The sequence below is a fragment of the Corvus brachyrhynchos genome, unplaced genomic scaffold (assembly GCF_000691975.1).
Source record: "Corvus brachyrhynchos isolate BGI_N302 unplaced genomic scaffold, ASM69197v1 scaffold302, whole genome shotgun sequence".
NCBI lineage: Eukaryota > Metazoa > Chordata > Aves > Passeriformes > Corvidae > Corvus > Corvus brachyrhynchos.
The window spans coordinates 1,947,589-1,962,149 of record NW_008237244.1 but is presented as its reverse complement, the minus strand read 5'-3'; the positions used below and the strand labels follow the sequence as shown (position 1 = coordinate 1,962,149).

Sequence of the window (14,561 nt, the reverse complement as noted above, 5' to 3'; positions counted from 1 at the left end):
TGGATGTGTGCACATGCATATTAAACTACTTATGTGTCTTCTAATTCCTCTCATTTGCATCCCTATGCTGAATTTAGATAGTGAAGCCAATGACTTCAGTTAGAAAGGAGATCTGAGTTCAAGGTGGGAATGAAAATCCTGCCTGCACTCTCAAACACATTGTTAATTTGCTACATCACCAATTATCTTGTGCTGTTCCTATGGTCTGAACAGTGATTTTTTTTTTTTTTTTTTTTTTTTTTTTTTGGCTTGCAGGTTTTGCTCATTTAGGTAAAGCCTGCAGTGTCTGATGTAGCTGAATTAAAATTACTGCCTTGCTCAATTGTTTTTTTTTTTTTTTTTTTTTTTTTTTTTTTTTTTTCTGTATCCAAAATTATTCATGTGTCCCAGGGACACAATTTCACTTGCCCAGTGAGATGCCAGCATTCTTGTGTTTCAAATGAGAGAAAAGTATACTGATTGCCTGCCTCAAACATGAAATAATTCTTCTTGCAGCAATGGTTTTTGTTATAAATGATTTTAAAGCAGTTATTACCTAGAAATTATTTTTTAGAGACCAACAGCAAGGGAAATGAATATTGAAACCATTTGTGTGTCTCACAGAATATGAAAACGTCTTTGTATAACTGATTACAAAGCTAAGAATCAGCATGCTTCTGAAGCACCGATTTAGGCAAACTTTAGATCAGGAGTGTAATCTCAGCCCTCTGGCACTGAGTCCAATTACAACCGTCGAGGGATTCTTAGGAAATGTTTGTCCCAGAGAGAATTGTTCCATTTGCGTGAACAATCTGGAAGTTCCTTTAGTCAAGCCGATATTATCTGATATCTCTTAATCTGTCATCAAAAAGAAGAAAATGTGTTAAACTGTCCAGCAAAGGGAGAGAGAAGCTTCGCTTTTTCCTCTTTTCAATTATAAAGAAGATTTGGGAGTTGTCAGTTTTACATAATTTTCCACCCTTACTGTTTTTGTGGGAGGGTTAGTCAACTTTGAAATTTTCCTCTCTCTTGCTTTTCATTCCTTCCAAAATGCTAGTTTATTGATGATAATAATAACAGTACTTGGAGAAGAAGTGAGAGGAAGGTACAGATTTTGTAGTCAGACAAATCAAAAATTTTTTTTTGTTTGTTTGCTGTTTTAGTAGTGTACATACTTCGGAAAAAGAATCTTTGTGGTTTCAGTTTTGTGGGGGATTTTTTGTTGGTTTTTGTGGAGTTTCTGGTTTTGTTTTTAATAATATATAAATATTAATCCAGTATCCAGTGCAGTAATTCCTGGGAAAGTTGAAATGCACACTGGTGATTTCCTCCAGTGATAGCTCTTAGACATCTAGAAAGCTTCTTTAGGATTTACCATAATGTTTTTTCTTAATGTCAAGGTTTGAACAGTCCCTCAATGCTTCAGTAGTTCTCCGTTAATTTTCCAGTTTTGGCCATTCCTTGGCCAAGGTAATGAATGCAACAACTCATTGCCAGTAGAGTCTCACTTACTTCTTTTTGAGAGCCAACAATATTTTGCAAGAACGTTAGCTAGTGATATATTATGCATAAGACTTAGGTTGCATTGTATTACCTCTTTGCAATTAAGATTATTCATAATTAATCATAAACAATACAAGAGGTAGTTTTGATGCACTAGACAACCCAGCTTAAGAAGTAAAGAAGTACTATAAGTTGTAAAACAGAAAGTTCAAATTTTTTCATGACTCTTTTGGTTTTTTCTTACAGCTGATTACAAGGAGAGTTTTAATACCATTGGGAATATTGAAGAAATTGCATTCAATGCTGTGTCCTTTACTTGGGATGTCAATGAGGAGGCAAAGGTGAGGAAAAGCCATGCAAACGGTATCCCTTTATAAGTACCCCCCATCGTTAGGCACTCTTTGACTTCTCACCTTTCTGACAAGTAAGAGGGCTTGTTGGTAGGTGCCCAGCCTGAGAAACAGTTAAAGATTTTTTCCTATTTGCAAAGTCAGGGGTAAGACACAAGCTGAGTGTTTTCTTTCTCTAAATTATCAACTTTCTTTCTACACTATAAACATCTCCAATAATCAATATTCTGTAAGTTAGACTATGCCTTCCCTTGTGTTGGTGCCATTATTTTTTATACTGTTACATAGACTATCTTTGCAATGGGGAATGAATTTTTTTTTGAGGACTAAGGCTTTTTTTTTTTTTTTTTTAACGGTCAAGTACCCTCAGGCATGGGGTTTTTCATTCAGGAATGTGCCTGTTAAGTGGACCTATAAACCGGGACATCAGAACACCTTAACTAGTTTCTTACAGATAAGGTTCCACAAAGGCTGTCAGAGTGCTTCAACTGCCTGGACTAGTGTGGGAGAAATGAAAAACTGCCGGTAATTATAAGAAGAAGTTGGCCCCCGGAAAGCAAATAGCAAGGGAAATAGGCTGTGTAAAATGAGTGGGGGTAATGCAGTACTCTTCGGGATGTAGAGTTAATAAACAGCAAACACTGAGCTCGCCAAACTCCTGATACTGTTTTCATGTTGAATACTAAATGCCCAGTGTCCAAGTAATGCTATGAATCTTTCAAATACAGAGACATCTTCGTGCACGATTGCCCACTGCATTTCTAACAGCATTAGAAAGATTGCATCGTGTGAGTGAGTCCTCTGAGAAATTGTATTGAACACGGAGTGGTAGCATTAACACTTGCTGTCCTGACTGAAAGTGCTGGCTGTTTATAGTAACAGAGATTTTCATCTCTGATGCGCATCTTAAAAGAAGAAACAATAGTTCTGAAAATCACCCAGCTCTTTCAAAAGCAGGTCTTGGTAAACAGAGTTGTACTTGGCCCAGTTGCTAATGGTGCTGTGTTTACTTGTAGTGATTACATTGTCTCCGCCCCAGATATTTCCCTATTATGTGTTTCCATTTTAAAATACAGCTGTATGTTTTCCTCTGCAGTCACAACAGGTGACTGGTGTGTGTGTGTGTGTGTGTGTGTGTGTGTGTGTGTGTGTGTGTGTGTGTGTGTGTGATCACTGTGCAAGCAAATAAAGATTTGGGATCTCCAACACAACAGTCTTTCTCAAGGACCTTTATAGAAGCACTACCAGGGCTAGAGCATGGCAGTCTTGTCCCAGGACTGGCAGTTCTCTAAGACATCTGCATTTGCAGCTCCAAGCCAGACTCAGCAAGACGCCATGTTGATCTAGGAACGAGAAAGTCACAGCCACTGAGGACAGGTGTTAACCTCGGATGTTTTGTTCTAATCTCACACCATTCACCTTGTTCTTGCCTTGGGTGCCAGAACATTAAGAACACAACTTTTGCAATGATCACTGGAAATAAAACAAGCCAAGATTTTAAAATAAAGACTTACTGTTGCTGGATTAAAAAAGTGTTAGGAGTGAAATTTAAGCTGCTTGTATTTCTGCAGGAAATAGTTATTAAAATGCAAATTGGCTTATGCATATTTATTTTGGGGTATCAAATATCTGATCTTTTAGGAGCTTGAACTGTAAATGTATTGATAAAAGAGGATTCATAACACGCTTTAGTGTTGGGCTATCAAGCATAAATCAGATTGTACGTGAAAGCTTATCACCTTGTCTGCACTCAAGTGTTTCCCTCCCTACACATGTATGTGTACATGCTTGCTCCTGTTGGAAAGTCTAATACAATAACTGGTTACACTGGGTCTGGGGATTCCCATAGGATGCCCCTGCGGTGTTGGAAAGCTGTGGGTTCTGAGGCACGTCACTACAGGCTGTTTTTTCTCCACCAATTACCTCATCCAAGGGAGATGAAGAATTTCAAGGCATAATTACAGACTCCCTTTTCCTAAGCTTTTTGAATTACGATCTTTCAACTGGCTCCATTGTTTCTGTTCAGTATTGTTTTCCATTTTCACCACAATTTCAAGATTAAGACTTAACCCCCTCAGAGGCCCAAAGGCCTTTCTTTTCCAAGTCAGACAAAAGTGGCACACAACAGTTCTTTTCAGGGCCTCTGAGATGGGATGTGATGAAGCACCCTACTGGCCCTGGAAGAAGCAAGAAAAAAACAAACTTCTTGTTGGAAGTGCACAGGGGAGTGATGTGGAAAATCAAACAGAAGCAGTTGAAATCACCTAAACAAATACCCATCTCTCTCCTGGCCAACTAACTCCCACATCTAGGAGGACCTATCCTGAGCATCAGATTTCTCGCTTTCCTACTTTGCCATATTAGTAATTTCAAGTCAGACTTTTCCTCTCACACACAAGCAGAGCAGGCCCTACCCTCAAAGCCCTTCAGGATCAGGGTATAAGAGAATGTGTGTGGCAGCCAGAATCTGCCAGCTACCAGTAAGCCTGTGAAGGGCTGGTAAGGCAGTATCTCATGTGGGCCTTAGTGGAAGAAACAGGAATCCAGAGGGTGCAGGCACAGGCCTCTCTCTGTTGTCCCAGTAACGTCAATGGAACTGGGCTGTTGGCTCCAGTTTGCCGTGCTTCGTGCATTGTCTTCCAACTGATGCTTGGCAGAACAAGTCAATGGAAAGGGAATCTTGTACAGTGCAAGTCAAGATGTGGAATAATCACACTATTGCTTTCTGTGGACTAAAGAAACAGCACCAAAGTCAGAAACACCACTCTGCTAGTGTTTACTCTGCTGTACCTGGTTGACAGCAGCAGGCCCCTTGCCTTCTGGCAGAGCAGAGTTAGTCCTGGCACATCCCTACCCTTTTCTGGAACAACATCCTTTTCTGCTGGGGCTGTTATCTAGAGGTCGCTGTGGGGCTTGTGGTTCAGAGCAGGATACTGGGAAATGAGGGGAAGGCTCTATAGCCATGTCAAACTCAGTGCTTTCTTAAGACAAAAATATTGCTGTAGGGGAACAGAGGTAGGAAGAGAAGAACAGTTTTGTACAATCCATCTTTGTTTCCCTCCCATACTTAATTCTGTTATAAATATGTAACATTTATGGATAAGGTGATTTTTTGTCTCGCTTTGGTTGAACCCAAATGCTATGTTTGGTATTTTTAAACGTGTTTAAAAAAAGATGAGGAAACAAACAACAGTTAACAAGAACTGGCTGACTTTTAAACTATCTTTTTAAAGTGTCTCTATAATATGCTAGAAGTTAGGTAGTTGCCTTGCTGCTGCCCTATAGAAGATTTTGCTGCAGCATCTGGCCCATTGACAAAGTTCTAGTGGAGGCTCTTGAACAGAGTTCAGCTTCATTTCTGATAGACATTCATCTATCTACTTGCTTTGTTAGTGCTGACAGAAGTTAGTTTGCAATAAAGATGATTAAAGACCCAGAATTCTCTTGGTCAAAGGATAATATATTTATCATAAATTATACCAGCTCCTTGAGATACGTCTTCTGTCTAATAGGTACTTAGCTCATTTAAATTGGCTATGATGGTGTTACTTCTGAAATAATTAATTTTATATTTCTATGGAAAGTACTTTTTAGCCTTAAAACCAAATATATGACTTCAATGAACAGTTGCTAACAAAAAATGTCACCTTAAAGAGACAGTTTTCAGTGATATCAAGAGAATACAGATTTCTGCTAAGCACTGCAACTTGGACATGCAATAAACAGACATATTGGTGGCTGTGTTATTCAGGCAGGTGCTGGCAGATACTTTTCAGTGAGTGCAGGAGTTGTGTGCTGAGGAGTTGTTGTGTATACTTGCATGCAATCATTGTCCTGCTATATTTAACTGAAATGTAGATCTTTAATCCGAAGTATGCTGAAGCCTCTGGGAACCCTTCCAGTTATTTAATGAGTTTTGGCATAGCTCATACAGTAATAAGCTGTTTTCAAAGAGTGAGTGATTTGCAGGATTAGGTTCTTGGATATTGTGGGCCAAAATGAGCTCCAATTCCAGTGGGTACAGTGGTAAAATCAAGCTTATAGAGCAGCACTATCTCTAGCAGTGATTTGTATTGTGACAATCCATATTTCTTAAACATTGTTAGTGATACTTAGGACAGGCTTTGACTAGTACAAGAATTTTTTTTTCCTTAATTGTGAATTTCCTTCTCAAGTTACATCAAATTTAATTTAATTAGGAAGGAAATTAATGTCTTTCTACTCTCAAAATGTAAAGGTTAAAGGAAAACATGCTTCATTTTGGGCAGTTAGTAGCAGAAATTATGTAGGATTAGACTTGGCAGCTACTTTAATAAACCATGTCTGTGTGTGTAAGTGTGCATATATATATATGAGTGTATATATATATATATGCGAGACATGCACCCACACGTGTATATATTAAAGAAGAGTTAACCTGTGGTAGCACATAATGTTGAAATTCTGTGTATACAAATGGCTTGGTAAGTATGCATCTGGGATTCAAAGCAAATGGCATTTTTATGTAGTTGCCGGGGTGTGGTGTGGGTTGAGGAAGCTTCAAAAGAGTAGTGTAAACATTTGCTGGAGACATTTGTATTGAAATAAAACAAAGGTCTTACCTTTGTGTGGGATTTATAAGGTAACGGCTGGTAGGAGAAACTATAAAGCCACACTTTCTGTGTATACAGGAATGATGGGATTGATGTTAGTCATTTGAGAGACGAGACGTTTAACTCTTTGTTGTTATGGTCTGGAGGGAGGAACCTTTTAAAACAGGCTTTTAAAAGACCCATCACCCGGGTTCTATGTATTGCCAGTATTCGGTAGAAAAATTGCTTTACATTTCTTATTTTGTGCCATAACGAACTCTTCCCTCCCTTCTGCCCTTGGCAGTTTCTGAAACAATGGGAGCCAGAAATGTAAATAGTAATAAAAGGCTTATGTCAGAAGTTTTGTAACTGTAGACATTTAAAGTGTATAAGCTGAGAGACCGCAGCAGGAGTCATGTTCGCTGAATTAAATAATAAAAAGGGAAATGCACTTCTGAGCCTTGCTTTCTCTTAAGGCAGCTTACTGTGTTTGTGTCTTGTACATCCCTAATTATGCTGCAGTATTTAACAAACAGCAATTCTCATAATAGCAGCTACACTGGGGAGGAGTGCCATCCCTGAAAGACTGAGTGCTTTTTCTAGACATGCTCTATAACAAACAGAAGAGTTGTCATTATATTAGGCCACTTGTGAAACTTTCTCAGCACCAAATGTTTCTCAAATTAGTATTTAATTGCCAATGGCATGCCTGAGCTGGAGAGTAGATGGGTGGAACTCTGCCATTAATTGCTCTAATCTAAGATATGCTGACATTAAAAAAAAAGACATCGCTATAATGACAACCCAAATGTATTCCAGATAGCAAAACATTGCTAAAATCCAGTTTGCACAGGAAAAAAAAATTCAATCTGTATTCGGGTACAATCATAGTCACTTTTATTAATATAGTTCTAAGACAAGTGTAGACAAGGCTTGGGAGGGAAACAGTGATTTCTCTTCCTGCTACCGTCATTTCTACTTAACTCTACATTTTCTAACCTTGTTAATTCTACTATGCAAAAGACCACAGCAAGGAAGATCTTAAATCTGGGTATCTTCTAAGAAAAGTAGAGCAGCACTCCTTTTCATGGCTGCCCATGGAGTTGATTTGCCCCTTGTCTCATTGAGAGTGGGAGTACATGCATTATGAAGAGGAGCTGGGAAGAGGGGGAAGGTGAGTGTTGCAAAGGGCAAAGCAGGCTGTACTTGGACAAATGGCTGAAATCATTGCTGCTCAGAGCAGGTCACTGCTTTGGGGAGGTGGTTTCTGGTCAGACCAGGGGAGAGAGAAGGGGACTGTCCAGATGTTTTCCCAGATCCTCTTCTCCATAGCAGCCTGCTGCACTGGTGCAAATCTTTAGTCAGGCAAGGAAAAAAGAGACCCTAAAATAAATAATAGAACCTATGTCCTCTTCCCTTTCCCTCTATACACGCCCATGTTTTCCGAATCCAAAGTTAATGTGGTGCTTTACAGGAAAGCTAACAGAGCATTGCATGGAGACAGAAAATGTCCCCAGTATGAATGATCTGTGTTAATTCGAATCTGTCTGTCTGTCTGCGAGGTGCAAATGATATGACAGAAAGTGTAGTACACTCCACATGCATGAGTGCACAGTCATTGCTCCTCAGAGAGATCCTGATGTATTACAGTGTCAAGACAAGATATTGAGTCTTGCAGCACCTATCTATTATTCATGCTGAATAATCTGTTATTGCTGTATGGGGACTCTTGAAACCATAAAGTCTGTCTTCCCTAGCTGCTCCTACTCTGTTCTGTGATTGTGGAGGCAGTGAAAGAGATGACACAGTGTATGTAGTTGATTAAGGTGGGACAAGATCTTTTTTTGCTTCTCAACTGAGTATGCAGCAGGGGTGGGAGATGTACAAACTGCTAGGTAGATCAAAGCCTGCACATCTTCTCACGTTTGAACATACATTTTGGAAAATCCCTGTGCAGAAGTATGGGCTAAAATATAGGGAGACCAGATTCTGTTTTATGCTAGACTTTGTTCCACTGCTGTGTGTTCACACACACTTTAAACCATTGCCCTGACACTATAAATTATTCTGAAGGCAAATGAAAATTCAGGCTGTCATATTTCAAAGGCGTATTTGCGGTATCTAGCTTACCTTTGGAGCTGGAGGAGATCAACTTGTAATTTGAAACAGAAATAACATTATCAGCTTCAAAATCAGAGTTTCACCTAGGGCCTTTCCCTGCCTCCTTCTTCTCCCCGCAGTTAAAGTTCAACTATTTCATTTGTAAATGCAGCTCTGTGATACAATCAGAAGCAAAAAGGAGGGGCCATTAGCTCAGTCAGGCAAACAAGCTGCTCTGGCTCCATCATAAAGACCCTGACTGTATGTTAACTTCTGCCAGGAGGGTAAAGTATCCCCCACCAGCCCTGCTGGAGCCCTTCTTTATTCTCAGCTGTCTTTCTTAGGGATGTTGCATTCTGGTCACTCACGCTGTTGTTTTATTTTCCCTGTTTGTGGAATGGAGGGGGAGAAGGGGGGTTGTCCTTCATGCTCTTCCTTCAGGAATCCTCCCAGACCCCAGGGGCCTGCTGCCTTCTCCTCTGCCTGATGAAGTGTGCATCAGGTCTGTTTGAGGGAGCTGTTGGAGATCTGTTCTTTCCTGAGTGTCCTTCTGGAGCAGGTTTCACATCCTCCTGGTTCAGGAGATATGTACTGCTGGTTTTTTCTGTCCTTTTCCTTGGTTCACAGTTTTGGGGTTTTGTTTGGTGTTTTGTTGTTGCTTTTTAAACTAAGGGCAAATGAAAAGTAGAATGAGGTTAATACACAATTGCCCCAAATTGTTGTGTAATGCACATATTCCTCACTGGGCTGAAAATTAGATTTTGAGTTTTATGCATGCCATCCTGACTGAAAGCTATCAGTGGTATTTCAGTTCATAGTGCTTGCTTTACATCAGAATAGTCCTTGGGAGACTTTGGTGGTGGGAGACCCTTCTCCCAGGACCTGTACAGATGAGACACACCTTGTCCCATGGTGCCAATTGAGTTAAAGAGAGTGAGATGATTAGTGGCTATCAAGTCTGTAAGTTTTTGTTGTAGAAGGAGAGCAAGAGATGGATTTCTGAAGCACAGGCAAGCAGGGGACTTGCTAGCTCCGTTGGTTAAAGCATGATGCTCATGATGCCGAGATTGTGGGTTCCATCCCTGGATGGACCTTTCATTTAAGTGTTGGACCCAATGATGCTTCTGGGTCTCTTCCAGCTTGGATGATTCTGTGATTCTCTGAATGCAATGTCAAGTTATGTGGATGCTATGTAACGAAGAGAACTTCTGAGAAGAGGTCGGGAGTAGTTTTATAAATATTTGAAAAACTCCTTCCCAGTTTGAAAGACAGAATGAGATGCATCTTTAAAATTGAGGGAAGACTGTGAAGGGCCCTTAAGGTGAAACACAGGAGTATCTGTTGATGGGATGGAGAAAGCAGTAGTGTTGATGAGAGTGTGAAGAAAATTTTTACAATAAAAAAAAATAGTAGAGTTTATTTTTGTCCCACTGAATTTGAATTGTGAGCTGTCAGATGAACAAGCCATACCTAAGGCAGCTGGGAAGGATGAAGCAAGATGATCTGCACAAATAATGCAAAGCTACAGAGTAGTTTTGTAGAGTGCAACAAGTAAAGGCTAAAGACCTGACATCCACGTGAAGCACATATTAGGAGGTTTTATTTCAGGTTATCTTTAGTCAGTTCCCATGAACTAAGCAACTATGAGCAGGTGGAGGATCTGAGGAGTGCTCCTAGAACACATCTTTCTGGTCTGGCTCTTCCAAAAAGGATCCAATTCATGTATTCTGAGCTCTCTGATATGAACCAAAGCATGGTAAGTTGGGACAACCAAATAATTCACCTCAAATGTGACCTTCTGATCCAAACTGAAGCACCAATATATGGCTTTCAAGTTTGCCCTTCTTCCCAGCATGGGAGCGTCTTTGCTGGACAGAAGTGGAGGATAAATGTGTGAATTGCCAGAGCATGCATCATAGCTGAATTAAAACATTTTTATTTTATTTTCCCATCTCTTGTCATGTATTTCTGGAAGTTTAATTGTTGTTTGCACCACATTTTAAAAGTAATCTCTCTGGCACGCAGATTTTCATCACAGTGAATTGCTTGAGCACAGACTTCTCCTCACAAAAAGGAGTAAAAGGGCTTCCTTTGATGATTCAGATCGATACTTACAGCTACAACAACCGCAGCAATAAACCTATCCACAGAGCCTACTGCCAGATCAAGGTTTTTTGTGACAAGGTAAGTAGAAAGCACAGTTACCATGGATGAAGGAGGAATCTTGTTAGGCAGTTTATTGCTGTATTTTAGACCTAATTAAATGTTGTTTCTTTCCTTAGAGAATTTTATTTTATCATAGCATTTGGACCAGCTGTATCACAAATCTAACAGATTATCATATAATTATTTTACTGCTTTGCAGCCTTTTGGCCCTGATTCCTCAGCTTGTGAGCAATAGTTGGACTGTTTAAGGACAGCATGTTGTAGGTCATGATTCTGGAGTATCAAAAAAGTAATAGAAAGTGCAAATGCAAAGATCTCTACTTGGAAGGTCAGTGCTGATCACAGGCTTATGTACGTGGCAGTCTGCCGATGTTGTCCTTTCTAATTACAGCCAGGATAGGTAGCAGGTAAACTTCATGCCAGTTTCTTTGACAGAAAAATGCACTTTTCAGTGAGGGTCTGCTAAGCTCTCTTTTGTGATGCAGTGGAATACAGCAAATTCCAGTGACACAGCTGATGGGTTTTCCCCCCTCCCTTGCTTACAAACAGTTATTTTGGAAGCTTCAATGAGACTTTTATCTTGCTAGGATTTTCTTATCAAAAGTAAAATACAAAAATATATTAGCCATTCCCATTTTGTAATTCAGTAACTATTTTTTGTGTGTGTTCACACCCTCTTAAGCGAAATTTTGTTTTTTTACTATAGGTATGACTGCTCCTGTGTAGGAACCAGTAAGATTTTTCAGCACCCAAACATAGATCATGCCTGAATGAATTAGACAGTGTCATGGTCACCAGGTAGAAACAGTTGCTCAGAAATGTCGGTGATGAATCTTTGAAGAGAGTGTGACCACTTTTCAGTTTTGCTTAGCATCTACCAGCTGATGACTTTATTCATGCCGAGAAAGATCTTTCATAGGGGAGCTGATGCCTGGATTCTAGTCAAGGTTCAGGGATTCAGGAGTCTACATCTATTTAAGTGACCTGGAAATTTATCCAAATTAGTCTTGCCATCCTACAGGTGGGAATAGAAAGACAAAAGGCCATGCCCCAGGCAAAACGTAACATTAACTTTTTAATGGAAAGGGTAAGAGTTCAACGGTTTCAGGTCTCTGTGTTGCTGCTCCTTCCCCCTTTTCAGTTCATTCCCTGGTTGCTGTCTTGACAACGACATCTTGAGGGCTAATCAGTCAGTTGTGTTAGTGGAGGAAAATCTTTGGAAATAATGAATGTAAATGTATGCACTGAGGTCTTCTTGCAGCCAAAATGCTATGCTTTTAATTGTAACTTTAAATGTCAAATATTGAGAGATTTGAAGCTACAGCTGGATGTTAAAAGCTCAGTAAAACCAAAGTAACAAGTCGTTTGCATCTACCTGTTTCTGAAGAGCAATTAGAAAAATTTGAATTATTTAAAATAAGGAAGGAAATTCAGAGCACAAACTCATCAAGGGTGACCTCTATATACAACTGGTGGAGATTTTGAATAATACATATTCATTGCATCTATTGGCTTAATTGGTGCTTCAAATATCCAGCCTAGAAAGCAGGAAATGAATGTTCAGTCTATTAATCAAAACTGTCTCAAAGTAGGAGGAAAGATCACAGGGGTAGTTAAAGTGTTATACACATCAAAAATGTATTGGAAGTGGGAACTGAATGGCTCAAGGGTATTGATAATAGGCTATATATCTGTTTAATATAAATGTATGCACACATGTGGAGCTTTTTAACTGAATGCAGGTATAAAAATGACGAGCAAATGAAAATTATCAAGATCTATTCACATGACAGTTTGGCACTTGGTAAGAGACAAATTCTTGCTTCTCTCCAAACTTACGCTGCCAGATCATTACCAACATCCCTTTGTCACAGGGCTTTTTTAAGTAAATAAATGTTTGGAGAATTTCCACTTGTTGCTGGTGGCACTGGGAGAATCCATCGTGCTCAGAGGAAGGTAGCTGGTGTGGCTGGGTATCCTCAACTTTCTAAGATGTCAAAATAAACCCCTGGCTCTGGTTAAGATGGTGCTAAATGGTTCAGTTTCTCGTGCTAGCCCGTGACTCTCCCTCCAGTGACATGGACATAGCTTGCTGTCTCTTTGGGAAAGGCCATGAAGCTGAGACTGTTATTTATTGCCCACCTCCTTGTCATGATCAATTAAAGAGGTACTATAGTAGCATTAAAAAAACCCCAGCAAACATATAATGATCTTTATAAATTCTGAAAGTGTGAACTGCACTGTTAGGCCCCAATCTGACAGCCTCAAAGAGAAGCTGATGAGAAAAGTACCTGATTTATTACAATCACCTGGACTAGTGGAACTGCACAGTAAAGTCCTCCTGCCTAAGTATGAAATGTTTTTCATTTTGGAACATGAAAGAAAAAATATTTCTGTGCCTAAGGTGTTATTACAAATGTTTCTTTCTGCAATGGTGGTGCCTCTTTAGGACCAGTATGTGTATTTGTATATTCACTTGGATAGATCACAGGTAGAGGTGTCCAGTTTTTAAGAGCATTCACTGACAAATTTATGTCTTGTAGCTGAAACACAGCATAGCTGTTGTGGAAAGAGTTATCTTTGAAGAAATAAAACTGATGTAGCTAAGTGGTTCTTATTATATATATTTTAGTATTTATTCTGGCAATTCCTTGATTTTAATAGTAATTTGCATATAAACTAGAGAGCAATCCCAACTCACATCTAGTATGTGCTTGGTGACATAAATGTATGGAGATAAATACTGCAAAGGCTGTAAATGTTACTTAACAAATGTTACTTTACCTTACTCCCTATTTGTTCTCCAGTCTTTTGTCCATGTTTGTTTTCCAGTAGGCAATCTTCAAAGCGCTTGTTACAGTCCACATCTTGTTTTCTCAGTGCTAATTCTCTGCCCTTGCAGTCTTTTTATCATGTGTTGATCCCTGATGCTGCATTGTAAGAATATATAGTTTTTATTCCTTAAGTAGGTTGTCAGGGAAACTTGCTACCAGGCCTATTTATATTTATATATTGCACAATGCTTTAGCCACTGTGTATAAAAAAACTGGGACTTCAGAGCTATTTGATTTTCTATATGTGATTATCTTGGCTGAAAAGAAGCAGAACTTGACTTGGCAAATACCATAACATTGTTCCAAAATACAATAAATTAATCCAGTTTTCTTTAGTCTGAAAAAAATACATGTTCTTTGGAATATATGCAGTTCTTGCGTCCTTGTTTTTGGTGTGGAACACCATAGAGAAAATGGACGATCATAGAGCAACTCTAATTGCCTATTAATCTTCAGCATTGGAGAGAAGAAGGCTGATGTCTATGTGCCTGCCCAACGAGATGTGGAATGCTTTAGCCTGTACACTTCAGCAAGTGTACACAGGAGCTTCAGAGTTGTGATGGTCCTTATGATGGCAAGGGCTTTGCCAGGCTGGAGCTAGAATGCAAGACTTAAGTTTAAATGAGTTGAAGAATTAGGAAGAAAATACTTTGAGTCAGCTGAAATTCCTAGGCTGCATTTTGCTAATGATTAGTAGCAAAAGTACTCCTTGCATATATACAAAGCCCTCATATCAAGGAAAAAATTAAGAACTCATTTCATTATTTCACTGGTCAGAGCATAGTTTATAGTTCCCTATAAGAGGGTTATTTCTTCTGTCCTGAAGATATATGCAAACTGTGGTTTATTAGGTATGTGTCAGATGGCTTAGCTGTCAAAACTATGCAGCAGAAATGCTCTAGTATGCAAAAATCATTTTGTGGTCCATTGTCTTACCCCTGTGATGGTGATGTCCATGATATAGGCTTGGCTGGCCCCTGCCATGTGCCGTGTGGGTTGCTCTGAGCTCAAAAGGGCTGGTAGGTAGTTTTGTGGGTATTGCCTCATTAGTGAGGTGG

The 14,561-nt window shown here is 39.4% G+C and overlaps 1 protein-coding gene across 7 annotated transcripts in view; it reads left to right on the top strand.

Annotated features, from left to right (window-relative positions):
* GRHL2 (grainyhead like transcription factor 2) overlaps positions 1–14,561 on the top strand; it is a 68,524-nt gene that overhangs the window by 29,681 nt on the left and 24,282 nt on the right. For all 7 annotated transcript variants that reach the window (XM_017730344.1, XM_017730342.1, XM_017730343.1 and 4 more), the window contains 2 exons: positions 1,729–1,823; positions 10,529–10,687. In XM_017730344.1, coding sequence (XP_017585833.1) covers positions 1,729–1,823; positions 10,529–10,687 — 254 coding nt within the window. The remainder of the gene's footprint in view (positions 1–1,728; positions 1,824–10,528; positions 10,688–14,561) is intronic.